Source organism: Lampetra planeri, chromosome 6 (assembly GCF_965212315.1).
Source record: "Lampetra planeri chromosome 6, kcLamPlan1.2.h2, whole genome shotgun sequence".
Classification (NCBI taxonomy): Eukaryota; Metazoa; Chordata; class Hyperoartia; order Petromyzontiformes; family Petromyzontidae; genus Lampetra; species Lampetra planeri.
The window spans coordinates 15844050-15863679 of NC_136112.1; the positions used below are offsets into that span (position 1 = coordinate 15844050).

Consider the following 19630-nt stretch of genomic DNA (forward strand, 5'->3'; position numbering starts at 1 on the left):
ACACGCTCACACACACAAACACGTACGCATACACACGCTCGCATGTGCGCAACACACACAAGCGCACACGCACACAGGAACCTCACATGCTCACACACACATTCTTACACACATGCGTACACGTGTGTTTGTGTGTGCACGTGTGTGCGTGTGTGTGGTGTAAGGGAAGTTGTAGTGTAGCGGTTAGCGAGCTGCGCTATGAACCCGGCGACCCGAATTCGATTGCAACTCAAGACCAACACCGGTTGACGATTACCTGAACCGGTCCTGGGCCTCCCCTAGGTCGACTCAACCTCAAATGAGTACCAGGCGTGGTGTGTAAAATTCACGCCACGAGGGAGACAAAGGCGACCGGGCGTGGTGCTGACGACCCACCTCCCCGTGCCGGCCTTCATAGGTGCTCGCTAACAGCACTTGCCCCAACAGTCTTTGTCCAGTCCATGGAGATCGGTGGTGTAGCGGTTAGCGCGCTGCGCTCCAAACACACTGCCTGCTGCAGTGTGTAAACATCAGCACAAGGGAGACAAAGGCATTCGGGCGTGGTGCTAGCCACACCACCCCCTCGTATGGCGTTCTGTCTCATCATAGGTAACCACTCGCGAACAGCACTTGCCCCAACAGTCTGCTAAGGCTATACGGGGGGGGGCCTTTGTCTTTGCAGGGTCCTGAAGCACTCGGTGGACGCCACGTACGAGGAGAGGGGCCCCAGCCCCGGCTACCGAATGGAGACCTCCATCTTCTACGTCGTCTACTTCGTTGTCTTCCCCTTCTTTTTCGTCAACATCTTCGTGGCGCTCATCATCATCACCTTCCAGGAGCAGGGGGACAAGGTCATGTTGGATTGCACTCTGGAGAAGAACGAGGTGCAACCGCAGCAAACGTTACGGGGGCACCGGCATTCAGGCTTAGGCACTGATAGCGAGCGCAAGTTAACGGCGGGGGAGTGGGGGGTGGGAACAGGGACGGGGTGGGGGGGGTGGGAGGGGGGGGGGTGACCGCCACTGCGCCCTTCTGCCTGTCGGCCGCACCGATGTTTGCGCACCACTCATATTATCATTTTGTGTCCAGTTTGTTGTCCTTCCCCCGCACCTCCGATTAGCACGGTTGGCTACGTGCGGCGCGAAAAAACGTCAACACACACACGTATCCATTAGCCGGGAATCGAACCCGGGTTTGTGGGGATCGTAGTGCAGTGCGCAAGCCACCACGCCGTACAGGCGCCCCATCCTACCTCCCGCGGTACAAGCCAGCGTTGCTTCGTGAGCTCTCAAGTGCGTTTACCCAGGGGCGCATCGACCTATTGCAACTGGGGGGGTGGGGTTAGGCAAGATCCAAATGTGAGTCCCCCACCTTTCTCCCGATTCACTTTTACTGAAATTGCCACGGATGTTTTTAGCCCCATGCACAATAACATGTAGGCTATAACGATATAGGTATTATTTTAGTTGCACCGTGTATCGGCGTTCTGAGGAAGACAGTTTCACGGGGACATAATAAGATTTAAAGGTTACAATAGTCACAATTAAGATATCACGTGTCTCGATTACATGCTGGCCCCGTCGGTCTAGGATTTCCTCAAAGGGGGTGGATCGCGCAACTTTACGCTCCATTGATGCGATGGCTATATGCGTTAGTCGGGCTTGGTCTACGGTGGACCGAATTTTTCATTAATCCAACAAAAAATGTTCTTAACATTTATGTACTCGTTAATCTGTTGATTCGGGGCTCCCTTATGGCCGACTGGGCCCCTATGTGTCGCTTCACGCTGCTGCATAGCCCCCCCCCCCTACACCCAACAGGTCTACACACGTCATCGTAGCAAAGTGCAATGGCGGGAGCGCTTGCTAGGGGCAGCGTCACTCGTGTGAGCTTGTTGTGGACAGCATCGCACCCTGTCAACTTTGTCTCTCCGCTGGTAATGTTCAGATACTACGCCGGGTATGAATCTAAGGTTTGAGTCAACCTACGGATCACCCAAGGTTAAGTTTAAGTGACAACCGCTGTTGGTTTTACTCATGGAAATTAATCATTCCTGATATCCACAATCATTTTGGTATTTAATGTCTGTGATTGACAAGAAAATGAGCATTGCTTGTACAAAATATCTCGGCCTTATCCAGATCACCAGTTCAGAAGAACTGAACGTGCGGCCATTTGAACCGCCAACTCAAAAAGTTGAGGCACATTTTTGTTTGGCCACATATTTCTCGATGGCCTTAAACGACAAAATGGCCACACAGGGAGCAGCTGGTGGTCTACGTATGGCTGAGGGCTTTAGTGCACTCAATGCCTATCGCTGTTTATTGTTCATTCGAATCTTAGGGCAGTGCGTTAACAGCCGTGCCCACTTCACGTGCGCACGCTAAGCGTCCGGCGCCAGTGTACTGTGCCGTCCGGTCGTCTCCAAATGTCCCCAGCACAACGTCACAACCAAGGGGCAACCAGACGCAACAGTTTTATCTCTTTCAAATTTTTGCACACTTCCAACAGTTTTTGGCCGTCTGCGCTCAACTGGAGCAATATTAATGACATCCTCTTCACTGGCAGAGGCAGTCAAAGTGTTATTTTGGTCAAATTCCCCTTGAGGCATCCGTACTCATCTCCTATTTACAGCCCTGAAGCAGTGGCGGCAATGCCAAATCCCTACGGCCGGAGGGTGAATCTATCCATAGAACAATCACTGGTGGCTTCCCACACAACGTGGTACGCATTTTATCAACGAGGGGGCCGCGGGTCAATCCCCAAACCGGAAATTAGAATTCCGCGACCTTCCGATGGCGAAGCCGCTCGCTCTGCCTCCGCTGAGCCGGCAGGAGAAGCCCGTAGCTTGAAAGACGCCCGACGGGGCACCGTCCGCTCGCTCGCTCTCCCCTTTCCCCGCCTCCCGCCGCAGAGGGCGTGCATCGACTTTGCGATCAGCGCGCGCCCGCACACGCGCTACATGCCGGCCGACCGGAACAGCCTCCGCTTCCGCGTGTGGACGTTCGTGGTGTCTCCGCCCTTTGACTACTTCATCATGGCCATGATCGCCCTCAACACCGTCGTGCTCATGATGAAGGTGAGCGGGTTGGCGCGAGGGCGCGGCGCGGGGGTGCGGGGTGTCGTTTTGCGGCACACCAGGACCCGCGTCTCGCGGAGAGGCTCCTTGTCCGTTAACATCTGGGCAGTTTACCAGCATTGGTTCGAGCAAGCCTCACTCTGCTGCTGATGGGACACTGAATGTTGAACTTCTTTTGCACCGTACGTAGCCAATCCCGATAAATCGGAGGTGCGGGGGAAGGACAACAAACGAATGAATGTCGAAACCGCTGCAGGGTTTTGCTTTTGTTTAATTAACTCTGCTGAAATTATGCGCTCCCAGAAGGCCATGCTGCTGACGGGATGTGTACTTTTTTACACGTGGAGGGACAGATGTGTGAAGGACACGTATTTATCCTCTTATTCATTTTCTCCAAGACGACGCTTATGATGATTTTGAATGTGGTTTCCAAGGACCAATCAGTGAGTGGCACTCTTAGAACTCGCTCATGGTGATCTCCGAGAGCCAATCGGTGAGTGGCACTCTCAGAACTCGCTCGTGGTGATCTCCGAGAGCCAATCGGTGAGTGGCGCTCTCAGAACTCGCTCGTGGTGATCTCCGAGAGCCAATCGGTGAGTGGCGCTCTCAGAACTCGCTCGTGGTGATCTCCGAGAGCCAATCGGTGAGTGGCGCTCTCAGAACTCGCTCGTGGTCATCTCCGAGAGCCAATCGGTGAGTGGCACTCTCAGAACTCGCTCGTGGTGATCTCCGAGAGCCAATCGGTGAGTGGCACTCTCAGAACTCGCTCGTGGTGATCTCCGAGAGCCAATCGGTGAGTGGCACTCTCAGAACTCGCTCGTGGTGATCTCCGAGAGCCAATCGGTGAGTGGCACTCTCAGAGCTCGCTCGTGATGATCTCCGAGAGCCAATCGGTGAGTGGCGCTCTCAGAACTCGCTCGTGATGATCTCCGAGAGCCAATCGGTGAGTGGCGCTCTCAGAACTCGCTCGTGATGATCTCCGAGAGCCAATCGGTGAGTGGCACTCTCAGAACTCGCTCGTGATGATCTCCGAGAGCCAATCGGTGAGTGGCGCTCTCAGAACTCGCTCGTGGTGATCTCCGAGAGCCAATCGGTGAGTGGCACTCTCAGAGCTCGCTCGTGATGATCTCCGAGAGCCAATCGGTGAGTGGCACTCTCAGAACTCGCTCGTGGTGATCTCCGAGAGCCAATCGGTGAGTGGCGCTCTCAGAACTCGCTCGTGATGATCTCCGAGAGCCAATCGGTGAGTGGCACTCTCAGAGCTCGCTCGTGATGATCTCCGAGAGCCAATCGGTGAGTGGCACTCTCAGAGCTCGCTCGTGATGATCTCCGAGAGCCAATCGGTGAGTGGCACTCTCAGAACTCTCTCGTGGTGATCTCCGAGAGCCAATCGGTGAGTGGCACTCTCAGAGCTCGCTCGTGATGATCTCCGAGAGCCAATCGGTGAGTGGCACTCTCAGAACTCTCTCGTGGTGATCTCCGAGAGCCAATCGGTGAGTGGCACTCTCAGAACTCTCTCGTGGTGATCTCCGAGAGCCAATCGGTGAGTGGCACTCTCAGAACTCGCTCGTGGTCATCTCCGAGAGCCAATCGGTGAGTGGCACTCTCAGAACTCTCTCGTGGTGATCTCCGAGAGCCAATCGGTGAGTGGCGCTCTTAGAACTCGCTCGTGATGATCTCCGAGAGCCAATCGGTGAGCACGGCCCTCCAACGTGGTCACCCAGCCCATGTCGTCAGACTGCTTGGGTTTAAATGAGTCGGGTAAATTGCCATTTACAGCCCTGAACCAGTGATGCAAATTCCACATTCCTACGGTAGTGGTGAGTATCACCATAAGATGACCATTGTTGACTTCCCCACAAAGTAGTACTCGTTATATTGACCCCTGAGGATGTGGCAATGGTTGAGTAATTTGTGAGATATATTTAAAATTGGAGTTGCAATAACAGATAATTTCTAATAATAAAAATATGTACCGTTTTTTTCAATCTACTATTGGATAAAGGCTTCAACCAGCCTAGGTATTGGACATCACGTAGCTCATCTGATTCCTCCAGTAGAAATACATATTCTGATTTTGCATTACTGTCTCCAGCATGACTCAACTGGAATCACTCAACACAGCAGCAGCATCGCCCCCTGCTGAGACAACTCGGCAGGACTCTCCCGCTGGAGAGTGTCGAGCCTCAGTGTGGCTCGGGGCGGTTGTTGATGCTGGGCAGAGCGGCTTTCGTGAAATGGGGATGCCAAGGACCGGTTTACAGATTTCTCGCCACTGATGTTAGCCGTAGGCAGCAGCTGAACTCGGATCACCAGATTCATTTGTGCATTGGAATTGTAATATTTCGAATCGGCGCTCTCGACACTATAACATTAACGGGTTGATGTTAGTTCCTACTTTCGACTTCACATCTAGACAGGGGCGGTATCTTCATTAGGGCGATTGGGCGACGCACCACCAATGTCATTCAACCACAGAGTTACGCTAGCCGTCACTGTGCCTCTGGATATAGTCCAATCAGCGTCATGTCACGTTCTGTGGAGTACCGCCTCTTTTTGGGCGATTTCCCTCCAGCTGAGAATCGCCCCGAGTGGTCCCATAGACTTACATTCAAAGATGTTTTTTTTCGAACGGGGGCGCTGCAATGCATTCTCTATGGCTTCCGGGAGGGCTCGCCCTAACGTGCTTACGTCATCATACGTGCTTACGTCATCATACGTAAGCACGTTTCATCCAACAATATAATTTGTCGCCACCTAGCGGAATCTTTAATAAAAGAAACATGAGTGGTTTGTTTTAATAGTGAGTATAGAAACAAACAAGATGTATTGTAAGAGTCACTTTATGTTTCATTAATATTAAAGAAGTGAAGTTGCCTTTACATGCTTAAGCTGTTAATTTATCCATTGCATGGGTGGACCTTATCCTTATCAATCATCCAGACATTTGCCCCCCCTGAGAGATTTTGCAGGAGCCGCCACTGCATCTAGATATCCAGACATACGCTTTTACATAACACCTATGGCTGTGAGGTGTGGTGAGGCAATGCTCATGCGATCCATGCAGGGTAGTCTGGGTCCATATCTCTCAGTGTGCGTGAAGTACATTCTACCAGGTCTGCTTCAACGTGTGGAGCGGTGGCGCAGCATTTAGTGAGCTGGGCTACGAACCTGGAAACCCGAGTTCGATTTCCGCTCATGGCCAACCACAAGTCACGATTATCTGAACCGGTCCTGGCCCTCCCCTGGGTCGACTCAGTCTCAAATGAGTACCCGGCGCGGTGTGTAGAAAACATCGCCACTAGGGAGGCAAAGGCGGCCGGGCGCGGTGCTGGCCACCCACCCCCTCGTGTGCCACAGTGCCGGCCTTCATCGGTGCTACTCGCAAACAGCACAGTCTCTTAAAGCTGTACGGGGGGGTGGGGATCTTTGTTTCCTGCGGTTCACCACACGTGCAGGTGGACGTCTCCCCGCGTGTGTGTGCGCGAGTGCAGTTCTACGGCGCGCCGGCCGCCTACGACGACTCGTTGAAATACCTCAACATTATTTTCACCATCGTCTTTTCCCTGGAGTGCATCTTGAAACTCGTCGGCTTCGGCTTCCTGGTACGTGCGTCCGGGGCGCGGCGTCTCGGCCTGTGCCGAGCGGCGCCGAGGACGCGAGAGCTCTGCGGCCGTGCACGGGAATCGCTCGCGGCTCCCCGGGGGCTGCCGCGCGTTGCGCCGCACCGGCTTGTTGGCGCCGGCGCGGTCACCGCGCGCGTGTGCCCCCCACTCCTCGCAGCGAGTGAGCCGGGAGCGGAATCACCCGGCGTTGACGAGCACAGTGCGCATCATCCCTTGGTCCACTTCTGACAGCATCTTGGCGTTAGGGTGGTCACACTTTTGTGCGTGGAGTTTGTTCTCATACTCTCCCTGCTTGGGTTTCCTCCGGGTTTTCTGGTCTCCTGCCATAGCTGCTGAACAAAACAAAAACAACCCGTAAAATGTAGCCGGTGTTGGCCAAACTTGCCTTGGCTAAAACGTTACCCGCGAATTAAGCAATTGGCGTTACGCTAAACAACATTGCCCCCGACCGAGAAAACTTAGCAGGGTAAATCAGCTCAATAATAATAGTAATCATTTCCCAGCCACATCTGAGCTGCTGCTAAATTACACCTAAGCTAATACAAACCGCAAGCTGCCCGTTTGCATACCTGCAATTGTTTTATCTGCACCAACGTAACGGGGGCTTACATCGACAGACGGCACTTTGACGGCTGCTGGTTGGTGGGATTGGTGTGCGCCACCCTCGGAAGAGGCGTCGCCACGTCCTGTACAATGGCAGGAAGTTGCTGAGCACCGGGCCAAAAAGCCCCAAAAATATCAAATGGCCAGCAACAGACAGCACTATTGTCAAAGTTGTAGGAAATAAAAAGTCGACATGTTTCTTGGATTGAGCAAGGTTGTTTTAACCTGGGGAGAATAGACGATGGGAGGGAATTTGCAAAGCGGAGCGGTGCGAGGGTTAGAAGCAAAGAGAGAGGTGAGGTGACTTGCAGTGTGGTGAGTGGGTGAGTGAGTGACTGAGTGGGTAGCCGTAGTGTGGTGATTGAGCACAGTGCTGATGAGTGTGAGATCGTCAGTGTCTGGTAGACCCGAGTGCTCAAAACGGGCGGAGGAAGCGATGGGTGAGATTCACGGCAACGGTAACCACGGGGTGAGATTCACGGTAACCACGGGGTGAGAATCACGGCAACGGTAACCACGGGGTGAGATTCACGGTAACCACGGGGTGAGATTCACGGCAACGGTAACCACGGGGTGAGATTCACGGCAATGGTAACCACGGGGTGAGATTCACGGCAACGGTAACCACGGAGTACATTCACGGCAACGGTAACCACGGGGTGAGAGTCACGGCAACGGTAACCACGGGGTGAGATTCACGGCAACGGTAACCACGGGGTGAGATTCACGGTAACCACGGGGTGAGATTCACGGCAACGGTAACCACGGGGTGAGAGTCACGGCAACGGTAACCACGGGGTGAGATTCACGGCAACGGTAACCACGGGGTGAGATTCACGGTAACCACGGGGTGAGATTCACGGCAACGGTAACCACGGGGTGAGATTCACGGCAACGGTAACCACGGGGTGAGAGTCACGGCAATGGTAACCACGGGGTGAGATTCACGGCAACGGTAACCCCGGGGTGAGATTCATGGCAACGGTAACCACGGGGTGAGATTCATGGCAACGGTAACCACGGGGTGAGATTCACGGCAACGGTAACCCCGGGGTGAGATTCATGGCAACGGTAACCACGGGGTGAGATTCATGGCAACGGTAACCACGGGGTGAGATTCACGGCAACGGTAACCACGGGGTGAGATTCATGGCAACGGTAACCACGGGGTGAGATTCACGGCAACGGTAACCACGGGGTGAGGTTCATGGCAACGGTAACCACGGGGTGAGATTCATGGCAACGGTAACCACGGGGTGAGGTTCATGGCAACGGTAACCACGGGGTGAGATTCATGGCAACGGTAACCACGGGGTGAGATTCACGGCAACGGTAACCACGGGGTGAGATTCATGGCAACGGTAACCATGGGGTGAGATTCATGGCAATGGTAACCACGGGGTACATTCACGGCAACGGTAACCACGGGGTGAGATTCACGGCAACGGTAACCACGGGGTGAGATTCACGGCAACGGTAACCACGGGGTGAGATTCATGGCAACGGTAACCACGGGGTAGGTTCACGGCAACGGTAACCACGGGGTGAGATTCACGGCAACGGTAACCACGGGGTGAGATTCACGGCAACGGTAACCACGGGGTGAGATTCACGGCAACGGTAACCACGGGGTGAGATTCACGGCAACGGTAACCACGGGGTAGGTTGACGGCAACGGTAACCCCGGGGTAGCGTGAGGGCTACTGCAGCCGGTTAGTGCTCCGTTTGGAAAGAAGGCCCCCAAAACATGATCCTTGCACGCCGCGCGAGTTTCTGCAGCAACACACAAGAGCGTGGCCTGTGTGTACAACAAGCGGGTTTCCTGTTGTGGCGGGTTTTCTCATCGTTTGCAGATTCGGATCCGCGCGCGTGCTCTCGCGGGCTTCTGCTGTACAGGGCGGTGTTAATGACGAGCGTGGGGAGACTTGTCGGCGTGTGATTGGACGCTGCCATCGACGCGGCCCCTCAGTTTTTATTGTGCACGACGTTCTGCTTCTGATATAAGGCGGTGCCGATGTTTGCACGCGTGCCGTTTGAGGAACAACGATGTGATTGTCATCGTCATCGACATCACGTTTTTATTTCTTTTCAGAATTATTTCCGCGACGCTTGGAATGTCTTCGACCTCGTCACCGTCGGAGGGAGCGTCACGGACATTTTAGTGACGGAACTCGTGGTGAGCGCCACACGCAATGGCACTCGCCACCACGCCCTCACCACCCTCACCTCTCCTGCGTGACCTCACAATAATACCCCGCTCACCTGCTGCCTCCCGCCTGTCCTCTTCTGACCCGCGCCTCCTGCATTGTCGAATCCAACTCCACATCCCACATTCCCATCTAGGGTCGCCACCTGCCCAGGCTTGACCCGAAACAGTCCGAGGTCTGGTTGCCGGTGTTGCGTGGAACTTTATTTCAGCAAACTGCACGGGTTTAAATGACTCGTGCCGACTGAGAAACGTGCCCAGGGTTTGGTCTGCGGAGAAGGTGGCGACCCCGTTCCCATCCCACATATTAAATGTGTACCAAATGCAGTACCTGACATCTCCATTTGCCCTCTTGCTTCAACCTCATTCACCGCCTTGCATCGTTTATTTTGTATTTACATTCGCAGCACATGTCCCCATCATCCCCTTATTTTATAATGCATTGCGAATCGGTGCGTTCTGCTGGCGCGTCATTCCCCCCTACGACCTCTGCCTGCTTGCGAGTCTGCTTTTCTTTACAAATGCGGGATATGTTTTTTAAATCGAGTTGCATCTCACGGCTGCTCCCGACAACTTCGCCCGTGGCCCAGCTCTGCTTCGTGTGTAACCACCGCTTGCTTTCCCAGGGAGGCCACAGAGCCATTGCCCGCAGGGGGCCTCTCCCCTCGCTGTGTGGCCGGCTGTCGCGCTGCGCCAAATTGCCGGCCTGCCCGCTCCCTCAGCCCTCCGCCGTTTAGACAGCCGTGCGTCCGTACCGACCGTGAGCTCGCTCGGGGTTTCAGGATGATACACAAGCAGACAAGACGCCTCCATCACTAATCTGCCCCTCCACAGATCGAAACGATAACGTTGTTTTCTTCTTTACGCATCCCATCACCCGCACGGCCTTCTGGGAGTGCGTGATTTCGGCAGCATTGATTCAGTACAAGCAACCTTTAGACCAATTGCGACATTCCTTGCCTCATATGCAGTGTCCGGCTTGCTTGAACCAATGCTGGCAAACTGTTTATAGATATTGGTCCTAGTTGGACGCAAAACTACATAACACACAAAATAATAACTTAGGTCGTTGTGGAGAATGTGAGTGGCCACATAAATAGCCGGGTTGACGTGTGCAGGAGGCGAGTTGTGGACTTTACACCGAGAGTGGCGGCAGGTGGAACTGTGCAATCCAGGCCTTGAGTTTACATCGCTTTTTTAAGTTACTCAACTCACATTCGAATGTGGAATTAATGGACATTTGTTTAACGATTCATGGCTCGCTGCAGCTAAATTTTAGCACGTCCGTTTCGTTTGATGGGTTCTGAAGTATTCGCTCCCCGTGGCCAATCCCAGCTGTCATTCTTTATTTGCAAAACTGCGTGTCGATAAATACCGTATTCTCAGGATTACAGAATGCTCCGAAAAGCTAAACGTACCCCAAACGAACTTGCGATCGGTGTAAATACATTTATGCAAATCTGGTCACACGCACTACACCAACACCAACAACAGCCACCATTCACCACTAAGTGGCGGTTACGTCACCAACAGCGCATGTGCCAGGCTAGGTGTACCTTGAGGGCCACGGGAAGGGTCAGAGGCTCACTTGACAGGAGGTCACCCGGGCATCGATCAGCCTCCTAAGATGGAAATTCCTTTGGTACAGCCATGTAAAGTGTCTCAAATTACGTGATAAAAAAATATGTGATATGATGTAGGAGCCAGAGGATATTGCTGCCGCACCCAAAGGTGAACAGGTAATGGTTCTGACTCCTAGTGATCGCTTCATAGGCCTTGACCAGGTCAATAATGCAGAGCTGTAGGTCCTGTTGAGATTCCTTACACCGCTGCTGTACTAGACAGACACATCGTATAGCTTCTGTGCAGGACCAACCCATTCTGAAACCACACTGGGACTCCTCAAGCCTCTCCTTATCTTGCCTGTCAAGGTGATGTTGAAGAATCCTTGCGAGGATCTTTCCTGGCACACTGAGGAGGGAGATGCCCTGCTAGTTGTTACAATCAGCCTGCGGTGAGCCTCCTCATTCTCCTTTGTGGGATGTTGTAGGTGGTGGTAGTGGGCCTGCCACCTTTTCTCAGCTAGCCGGAACACCTCCTCCATCAGCCAGGGTCTCCGGGGAAGTATAGACTGTATTCCCAATGCAGCTATAGCTGGTGCATGAGCCACAGTCCTGAACCTCACCCATTTCCCCTCAACATTAGGGGGAGGGGGGACAATGCAAACCCCAGCTGCAAGCGATGATGACATTCGTTCTTGCAGCTTTCATCAGCGAGCCGAGACCAGGCTGCTGTGGGTTTTAATGGGGTCCTACGTGGACAAAGACAAAGATCCCCTGGATAGCCTTAAGAGACTGTCGAGACGTGTGCTATTAGTGAGCACCTATGAAGGCCGGCAAGTCACATGAGGAGATGGGTGGCCAGCGCCCTACCGGCCACCTTTGATGCTCACACACGCACGCACACAACATATTTGCCAGATTATGATACGGATTCCCAACCTTTACTTGAAAAAAACAGGGAAAAAGAGTGCGTCTTAATCCAGAGAATACGGTCCATCATCGCTTGGCTCGTTTGACCTCCTGGACATGAAATCACGTGTCCCTCATTCACGGCATACGAGCCGCTGTGCAGACTCTAGATGTCGTTCCTTTCTATCCAAAGCTCTGTGGACTCTTGGTCCGAAAACACAACGCAAAACGTACGATTTACAAGCTCCCCTCGGAGCACGTGCGCTGGGATTGGTTCATCCGGATGTGCCGCAGCCTCTCTCCCCCCCCCCCGCACCGGTGTCCCGCATCGCTCAGCTGGGCTGGCATCGCGGGCCTCAACGGAAATCTCCAGCGGGCAAAAGTTGACGGTTGTGAAACTCCTGCTGGGCGATTGCTCCAAGCGCTTTGGGCTCCGTGAACGATCGGCTCCCGGTGGCATTGCCTCCGCCGTCTCTGCCACCGCCCGTTGCCAGGCCGAGCGAGCGGTCACAGTGGAAGTGTCCGCGGTGCCGGGGCTGTGGGATGAGGCGGCTGGGCACGCAGCTGCCCACCCACTCACCTGGAAATACCCATCTCTGTGTTGCAGATCATCCGCCTTGTTGTTGTTGTTGTGTATTCCAGCGCCTGCCATTATGTGATTACGTTTGTGATCCACGCGATATCTCCCTAACATCCGTGTGTATGTTGTATGTTTGTGTAATCCATTTCGCTCTCCTGCCTACCATCTGATTCCATCACTGAACCCATCCTTTCATCCGCTTTGGACCAATCAGCAAGTGGTAATTGTGCTCCTCTTCCATTTTGACCGCTTCACAAGCCTGTCACAGCACACGCATTGCATCGCGTACGCTATATACACGTCACGTTAAAAGGCATAACCACACACACAGACACACACGTGTGACTATGCCTGTGCTGAGCATAAGCGGGTAAGATGTGTTCGCTTCTCGCTAAGGGGGGGGGGGGGTCTCTCTGAGTATTCTTGCAATGCAGAGCCTCCCCCTCCACCCCCCTCCACCCACCCCCTCTACCCCCCTCCCCACTCTCCACCCCCCCCTCCCCACCCCCCTCCACCCCCCCTCCACCCACATCGTCCACCCACCCCCTCCACCCCCCTCCCCACCCCCTCCACCCCCCTCCCAACTCCCCACCCCTCCACCCCCCCCTCCCCACCCCCTCCACCCCCCCCTCCGCCCACATCGTCCACCCACCCCCTCCACCCCCCTCCCCACCCCCCTCCCCACTCCCCACCCCTCCTTACCCCCTCCTTACCCCCTCCACCTAACCCCATCCCCACCCCCTCCAGCCCCCCTCCCCACCCCCTCTACATCCCCTCCACCCCCCCCTCCACCCCCCCCCTCCACCCCCTCCACCCCCCCTCCACCCACCCCCTCCACTCCCCCTCCCCACTCACCACCCTTCCACTCCCCTCCCCACCCCCTCTACATCCCCTCCACCCCCGCTCCCCATCCCCCTCTACACCCCCTCCCCACCCCCTCCACCCCCCCCTCCACCCCCCCTCCACCCCCCCCTCTACACCCCCTCCACCCCCCATCCACCCCCCCCTCTACACCCCCTCCACCCCCCATCCCCACCCCCTCTACACCCCCTCCCCACCGACCCTCCACCCACCCTCCACCCCCCCTCCCCCCCAGGGTTATTAGCAGGGCCCACTTACACGCTCGTCGCCGTGCTTGTGAACTCGCACCGTCAGACCCGCTCGTGCTGCAGGCACAAAGCGGCCACAGCAAGTCCACACAGTGGTTGGTTGCACAGTCGTCACATCCCTCCCAGAGCGTGTCCGTCGGGCTGCACGCTAAGGCCGCCCTTCCTGGTCCGCGGGCAAAAGAGGTTCGCTCTCGGGATAAGTCGGGCAAACGTCGCCTTCTTAAAACGTCACACGATTTGAGTGGACGTCCGTGCACTTGTGGTGGCTTTGGACGGGTTACGGTGATGAGGTGTGTAGATGCCGCACTACGACCCGACGCAGGAGGTCACAGCCGCTAACAGCCAAACGCACGCGGGTCGGACAGGGCACGCGTGGGCCAAGACGTCAGGGCGTCCCGGCGAATAGCCGACAAAAAACCTTGCACAGCCTGCGTTGAAGCCGCGGCGAATGCAGCAGTTATTTAATGGTTAAAACGAAGGCGTCGGCGAGAATACGTTTTAACGAGTAGGTAACAGATAAACAGGCGGACGCTACGCCTCCTCCCCCCATCCTATCCACGTAAAACAAAAAATGCACATCCCCTCGGCCACAGCCTTCTGGGAGTGATTTACTTTCAGCAGCTTTAGTTTCGTACGAGTCAGCTCTGGACCAATTGCAACATTCATTGTCCCACCAGCAGGGTGGGGCTAACCCCCATGCTGATTAACTGCCAGATCGATAGGCAAGGACCATCTCTATTATATATATGGATCCTACTTCGACACACTACTTTATATACAGGAATTAAAAAAAATTGCATGGCACAAAATAAATTCCGACCGGCTTGCGTGCACGTTCCGTCGCTATCACCGCAGTCCAATTACTTTCTAGGGCTGCCTCATGGCTGCGTTTCCATGGCACGTTAGCATGAGCTGCAAACATAACATAAATAATTGATAATGTTGACTTGGGTAAGTGGCAGGGAATCAATGTGAAGTTTTAACGCCGAACGAAAAAAATCAATCGCTGATAATCGTGTGCATGATTGAGTGAAGTAGTGAGCATTGTACATTGGTGTGTACAGTAACTCTCACTCATCGCTTGGCAGACTGACACTGGGGTTGAGCACGCTCGCACGGCGAGTTAACGGCAGTGCTGCCCCTCCATGGGAATATGGAATTTCCATCCCCGGTTCCAGTGGTTGGCAGTAGCTCTTGACTCGCACGACGGAGCGTTCACATCGGAGCAGAAACCAAACTCTGCGCTGCATCGTGGAGGTGATTGACAAATGAGTTTCAAATGAGATAATAGGGCCCCCTACGGATTCCACGGAGGAAAGGGAAGCAGTAGATGGGACAGATTTCTGGCAAGTGATGTTTTCTTCAAACATTTGAGTTGGCGGCAGCAGCTCTGAGTTGGAGGCCCTTCCAGTGCCGGTGAGACACAGGTGGGGTTATAGCGCACGTAGGAAAGGGGACATTTAGGGTTAAGCCAGAATCTGTTTTCTCAAGTACAGCGGCAAAGTGTCTCTACCTGTGAAACTCACACCTGCCGCGGGGGCGTTGAACCTCGGGCGATGAGTTTTGCTGCCCCCCTCTCTCTCTCGCGCGCGTGTCGAGCCCGTCGCTGAGGCCCGTCTCGTGTCCCTACCACCCCCCCCTCCACCCCCGCAGAACAATTTCATCAACCTGAGTTTCCTGCGGCTGTTCCGCGCCGCCCGTCTCATCAAGCTGCTACGCCAGGGCTACACCATCCGCATCCTGCTCTGGACCTTCGTGCAGTCCTTCAAGGTGCCCACGCGTTGGTGCCACGCGGCGGCGCGGCGCTGCGCGTAGATAATTCGAGATGAAGGTTTTAACGCTGAACAACAACAACAAAAATCAAATCGCTGATCATCGTGTGCGTGATTGAGTTAAGTTGTGAGCATTGTCAACTGCCGTGTACAGTAACTCTCGCTCACTGCTTGGCAGACTGGCACTGAGGCTGAGCACGCTCGCACGGCGAGTGAATCGCAGTGCTGCCCCTCGATGGGAATGTGGAATTCCCATCGACGGGTCAGGTGGTTGGCGATGGCGACGAGAGCAGGAAGACGCTCTGACTTGCGCCACAGAGCGTTGCACGCAACGTTACGTTACGTACATAACCTTACGTGTGTAACGTACACGTAACGTTACGTGCGTAACCTTACGTGAAGTACACGTAACGTTACGTGCGTACATACGTGCGGGCGTGGGCGCTGCTTACGCGGGCTCGCTCGCGCCGTGCCGTGCGGACGCGGCATCTCCACAGCATCGCGCTCATCTCTTGCTGTCCATCCAGGGTTTTTACCCTGTGATATTATAAAAATGTATAAATCGCTGTGGCGTATGAAACTAATATATATAATCTTTGGTTTTCAAAAGCCAAAGTCGTTTCCTGCTTCAATGACCATTGATGTATTGGTGCTCATTTCGTGCTTGCAATCTTCAGCCAGAGGTGGAAATTACACCTTACTATGGCGTGGGCGAGTCTATCCACAGGACGATCACGGTTTACTTTGAACACAAAGTGATGCCCGTGTTGTTGACCCCAGAGGGATGAGGCCTGTGTTAGATGCGCATGTTGAAATGTTACATTGCAGTGGAGAAGCAGACGAGTTAGTTTCCAGCGTACGCGTGACGTGACGGGGTGGTGTGTTGCAGGCTTTGCCGTACGTCTGTCTGCTCATTGGGATGCTCTTCTTCATCTACGCCATCATCGGCATGCAGGTACAGTCTGCTCATGGTCACGCACACACACTCGCACACCACACAGTCTCGCACACACCACACACAGTCTCGCACACACACTCACACATCACACAGTCTCAACAACAACCGCCGTTTGCCACTAAGTGGCGGTGATGTCACCACAACACTTGTGCCATGCCAAGTGCACTTTGAGGCCACGTGAAGTGTCGAAGGCTCGCTGGCAGGAGGTCACAGAACAGACCCAGCTGCCATGGGTTGAGTGAGATGACTGGCAAATGCGCCATCTGTGCCTTACTTGCCAACTTGCTGCATTTTAGTCGCCGGGCGCTCCGCTCGTTGTTGTGAGCGTCGCTACTCCGCCCTCCGCTGTTGTTGGAGGGCGACTGCCTCCAACTGCCCAGTAGCAGCGTCCTTCACGAGCCTCCTCCATAGAGGCCGAACTTGACAACGCTGGTACCGGTCTTCGACAAATCCACTCAGCTCCACATCCTCCTCTACCTCATCAGTCCATATCTTCTCTAGCCCGTGTCACACCTGTTTAGCCCCCTCTTATCCGGCCAAATAGAAGATGCTTGCGAATGCGGTGGCTGGGCATGCGGGGTATATCACCCAGCCAACGCCGCCTTGCCCACCAGAGGAGCTCACCGATGAGAATGTGTACCCAGATCTCTCAAGGATTTGTGAGTTCCACAGAGTCCTGGACACATACACACTACACACTCACCATACAGTCACGCACACATACACACTTGCCACACAGTCAGAATCAGAATCTTTATCCTGGAGAAATCCGAAGAGCTACGAAGCTTTTTTTCTGCCGACTAAAACGCACACACACGTGGCGACCCTGCCCACAGACACGATGTGTACAAGCGCGCGCATTCCGTCGTTGTTTTATCCCGCGCCTGTGGCGGTGACCGGGCAGTGGGAACCGTGGCCCAGGGTGGATTTTCACGTTGGTGTCGTTTGCAGGTGTTTGGCAATATAGCGCTGGATGACGGCTACGGGATCAACCGCCATAACAACTTTCGAACGTTCTTCCAAGCGCTGATGCTTCTATTCAGGTGACCGTTGCCGCCGCCGCATCATCTCAAACGCGCTGCCGGCTCGGGCCCCCCCCCAGTCCCACTGTGTGTGTGCGTGTGTGTGCGTGTGCGTGCGTGTGCGTGTGTGTGGCGTGTGTGTGTGTGCGTGTGTGTGGCGTGTGTGTGTGTGCGTGTGTGTGGCGTGTGTGTGCGTGTGCGTGTGTGTGTGTGCGTGTGCGTGTGTGTGCGTGTGTGTGGCGTGTGTGTGTGTGCGTGTGTGTGGCGTGTGTGTGTGTGCGTGTGTGTGGCGTGTGTGTGTGTGCGTGTGTGTGTGTGTGTGCGTGCGTGCGTGTGTGTGTGTGTGCGTGCGTGGTGGCCCACGCATGTGCGGGAAGCTGACTGGTACCCAGACGAGACTCGGTCCTGTACCACTTCGTACTCAATGAGTTGAGAGAAGAATGATGGACAAATGACAACAACAACAACAACAACAAACAAACATCTTTCAATACATCATCGATTATATGGTTTACGGGTCTTTCGGTAAAGTCACGTAGATAGGTTCAAAGAAAATAAGAAGAAACTACGACGTTTCGACACAAGCGTTCGTCAACTTCCACACATATTTGGCAAATCTAGAATTAATCCCAGCAACGTAGCAAAGTGCTGTTTCATCTACATAACAAAGGCTCAGTCCCATTCACAGCAGCCGCACCTTGACAACTCTTAGAACCTCCCAGTTCAACCAGTCTACACAACAAAGACTCATTCCTGGCAGCGGTTTCAGCCGGACCACCTCTACATAACAAAAGGCTCAGTCCCATGTAGACGCACCTTTACATCAGCCTCACCTTAACAACTCTTGGAACCTCCGATTTCAACGAGTCTACACAACAAAGGCTCATTCCTAACAGCGTGCTTCAGCCGCACCGAACCTCACAATAATAATAATATCCAGGGGCCTACCTTGGCTCCTCCCACCCTCAACCAGTATATATACAAGGACTTTTTCTTGGAATTTCTCTTCACTTGATACAGCTATCGTGCTGTGACGGTTCCACCTGAAGACGGAAGCTTGTGTTGCCTCCGAAACGTCGTGATTTTTATTTTATTTTTATTTTACTTGTATTAATTTTAATTTAAAAAAATTACCTATGTGACTTTACCGAAAAAACCTAAGAATACAGTCTTCTTCTTGCCGTACGGCTGCTGATGTTAGACGCAGAGCTACAAATACAATTTCACATTGCCGTAGTCAACCCAGCAGATAACCACGTTAGGAGCCAGCGGAGTGTATCATCATCACCGTGATGCCTCCTTCGTGTTTGTGGATCGGACATTGCGCACTGGAGAAATGTTTTTATTTTCGATTTGTGCATCAGGCATCCGCATCTCCTGTCATGGTTTGTGCAGTGGATGAGATTAATATCATATTCACCATAGGATGAGATTAATATCATATTAACCATATTATCCATACATCAATGGTTATGGAAACAAACATCTCTCAAGGAATCAATAGTAGTTGGATGATTTTGAAAAATATTGTAATTTGTCTCTCCGTCAGCAGATGTATATAGTCAGCAATCAATCTTTATTTGGCATTGTGCCCTCAATAGTTTCTTGTTGCAAGGTGCTTCACAACTATCGCAAAGCAGTAATTAATAAGGACATTTGAACAGTCAATAATTACGCAGCAAAATAAACGATGAATATATTCTGTACTACAGAGATCAACTGAAATACAATACATGGTCAATGCGTTCAAATGTGAATGAGAGATTATAATAGTGTCTTCTGTTTGGAGGTTAAAGGGCACAACCATTGTGTATTTGTTTTGTTCACTCTGTATTTGATGTAGCCAAGTTTCTGTAACCAGGTCCGCTTCGAAAATGATCATGTGTTGCCCAGTGAGATTTACCAGTTACAAAATGAAACCTCCAAAGCCCAAAGCAGCTGGTACGTCCCTTACGGAAACGGGCAGCAGCTGATTCCACGATCGGGGGGCCCGAAAGCCCGAACCGCTCCTGGAACCCGAGTTCATTTCTAAATTCCTGCATCCTGGTGTCGCATGGTCGGCTTAGTAAATATGGAATTAGGATACGATTTAGATATGAATTGTTCAACAACCTTTTAACGTAAAGTCATAAGCATAACGTTAAAATCGACCCTATACCTGACACGAAGCCAATGTAGGGCTGCCAATGCAATACTCCCTTGTTATTCGTAATGGATAAGTTCTG

General features: G+C 53.4%; 1 protein-coding gene across 1 annotated transcript in view; it reads left to right on the forward strand.

Annotated features, from left to right (window-relative positions):
• The window catches only part of LOC144719610 (voltage-dependent N-type calcium channel subunit alpha-1B-like), a 156980-nt gene that overhangs the window by 93100 nt on the left and 44250 nt on the right, over positions 1-19630 (forward strand). The window contains exons 34-40 of the mRNA XM_078595691.1: positions 662-863; positions 2894-3058; positions 6553-6663; positions 9380-9463; positions 15307-15423; positions 16315-16380; positions 17335-17426. Coding sequence (XP_078451817.1) covers positions 662-863; positions 2894-3058; positions 6553-6663; positions 9380-9463; positions 15307-15423; positions 16315-16380; positions 17335-17426 — 837 coding nt within the window. The remainder of the gene's footprint in view (positions 1-661; positions 864-2893; positions 3059-6552; positions 6664-9379; positions 9464-15306; positions 15424-16314; positions 16381-17334; positions 17427-19630) is intronic.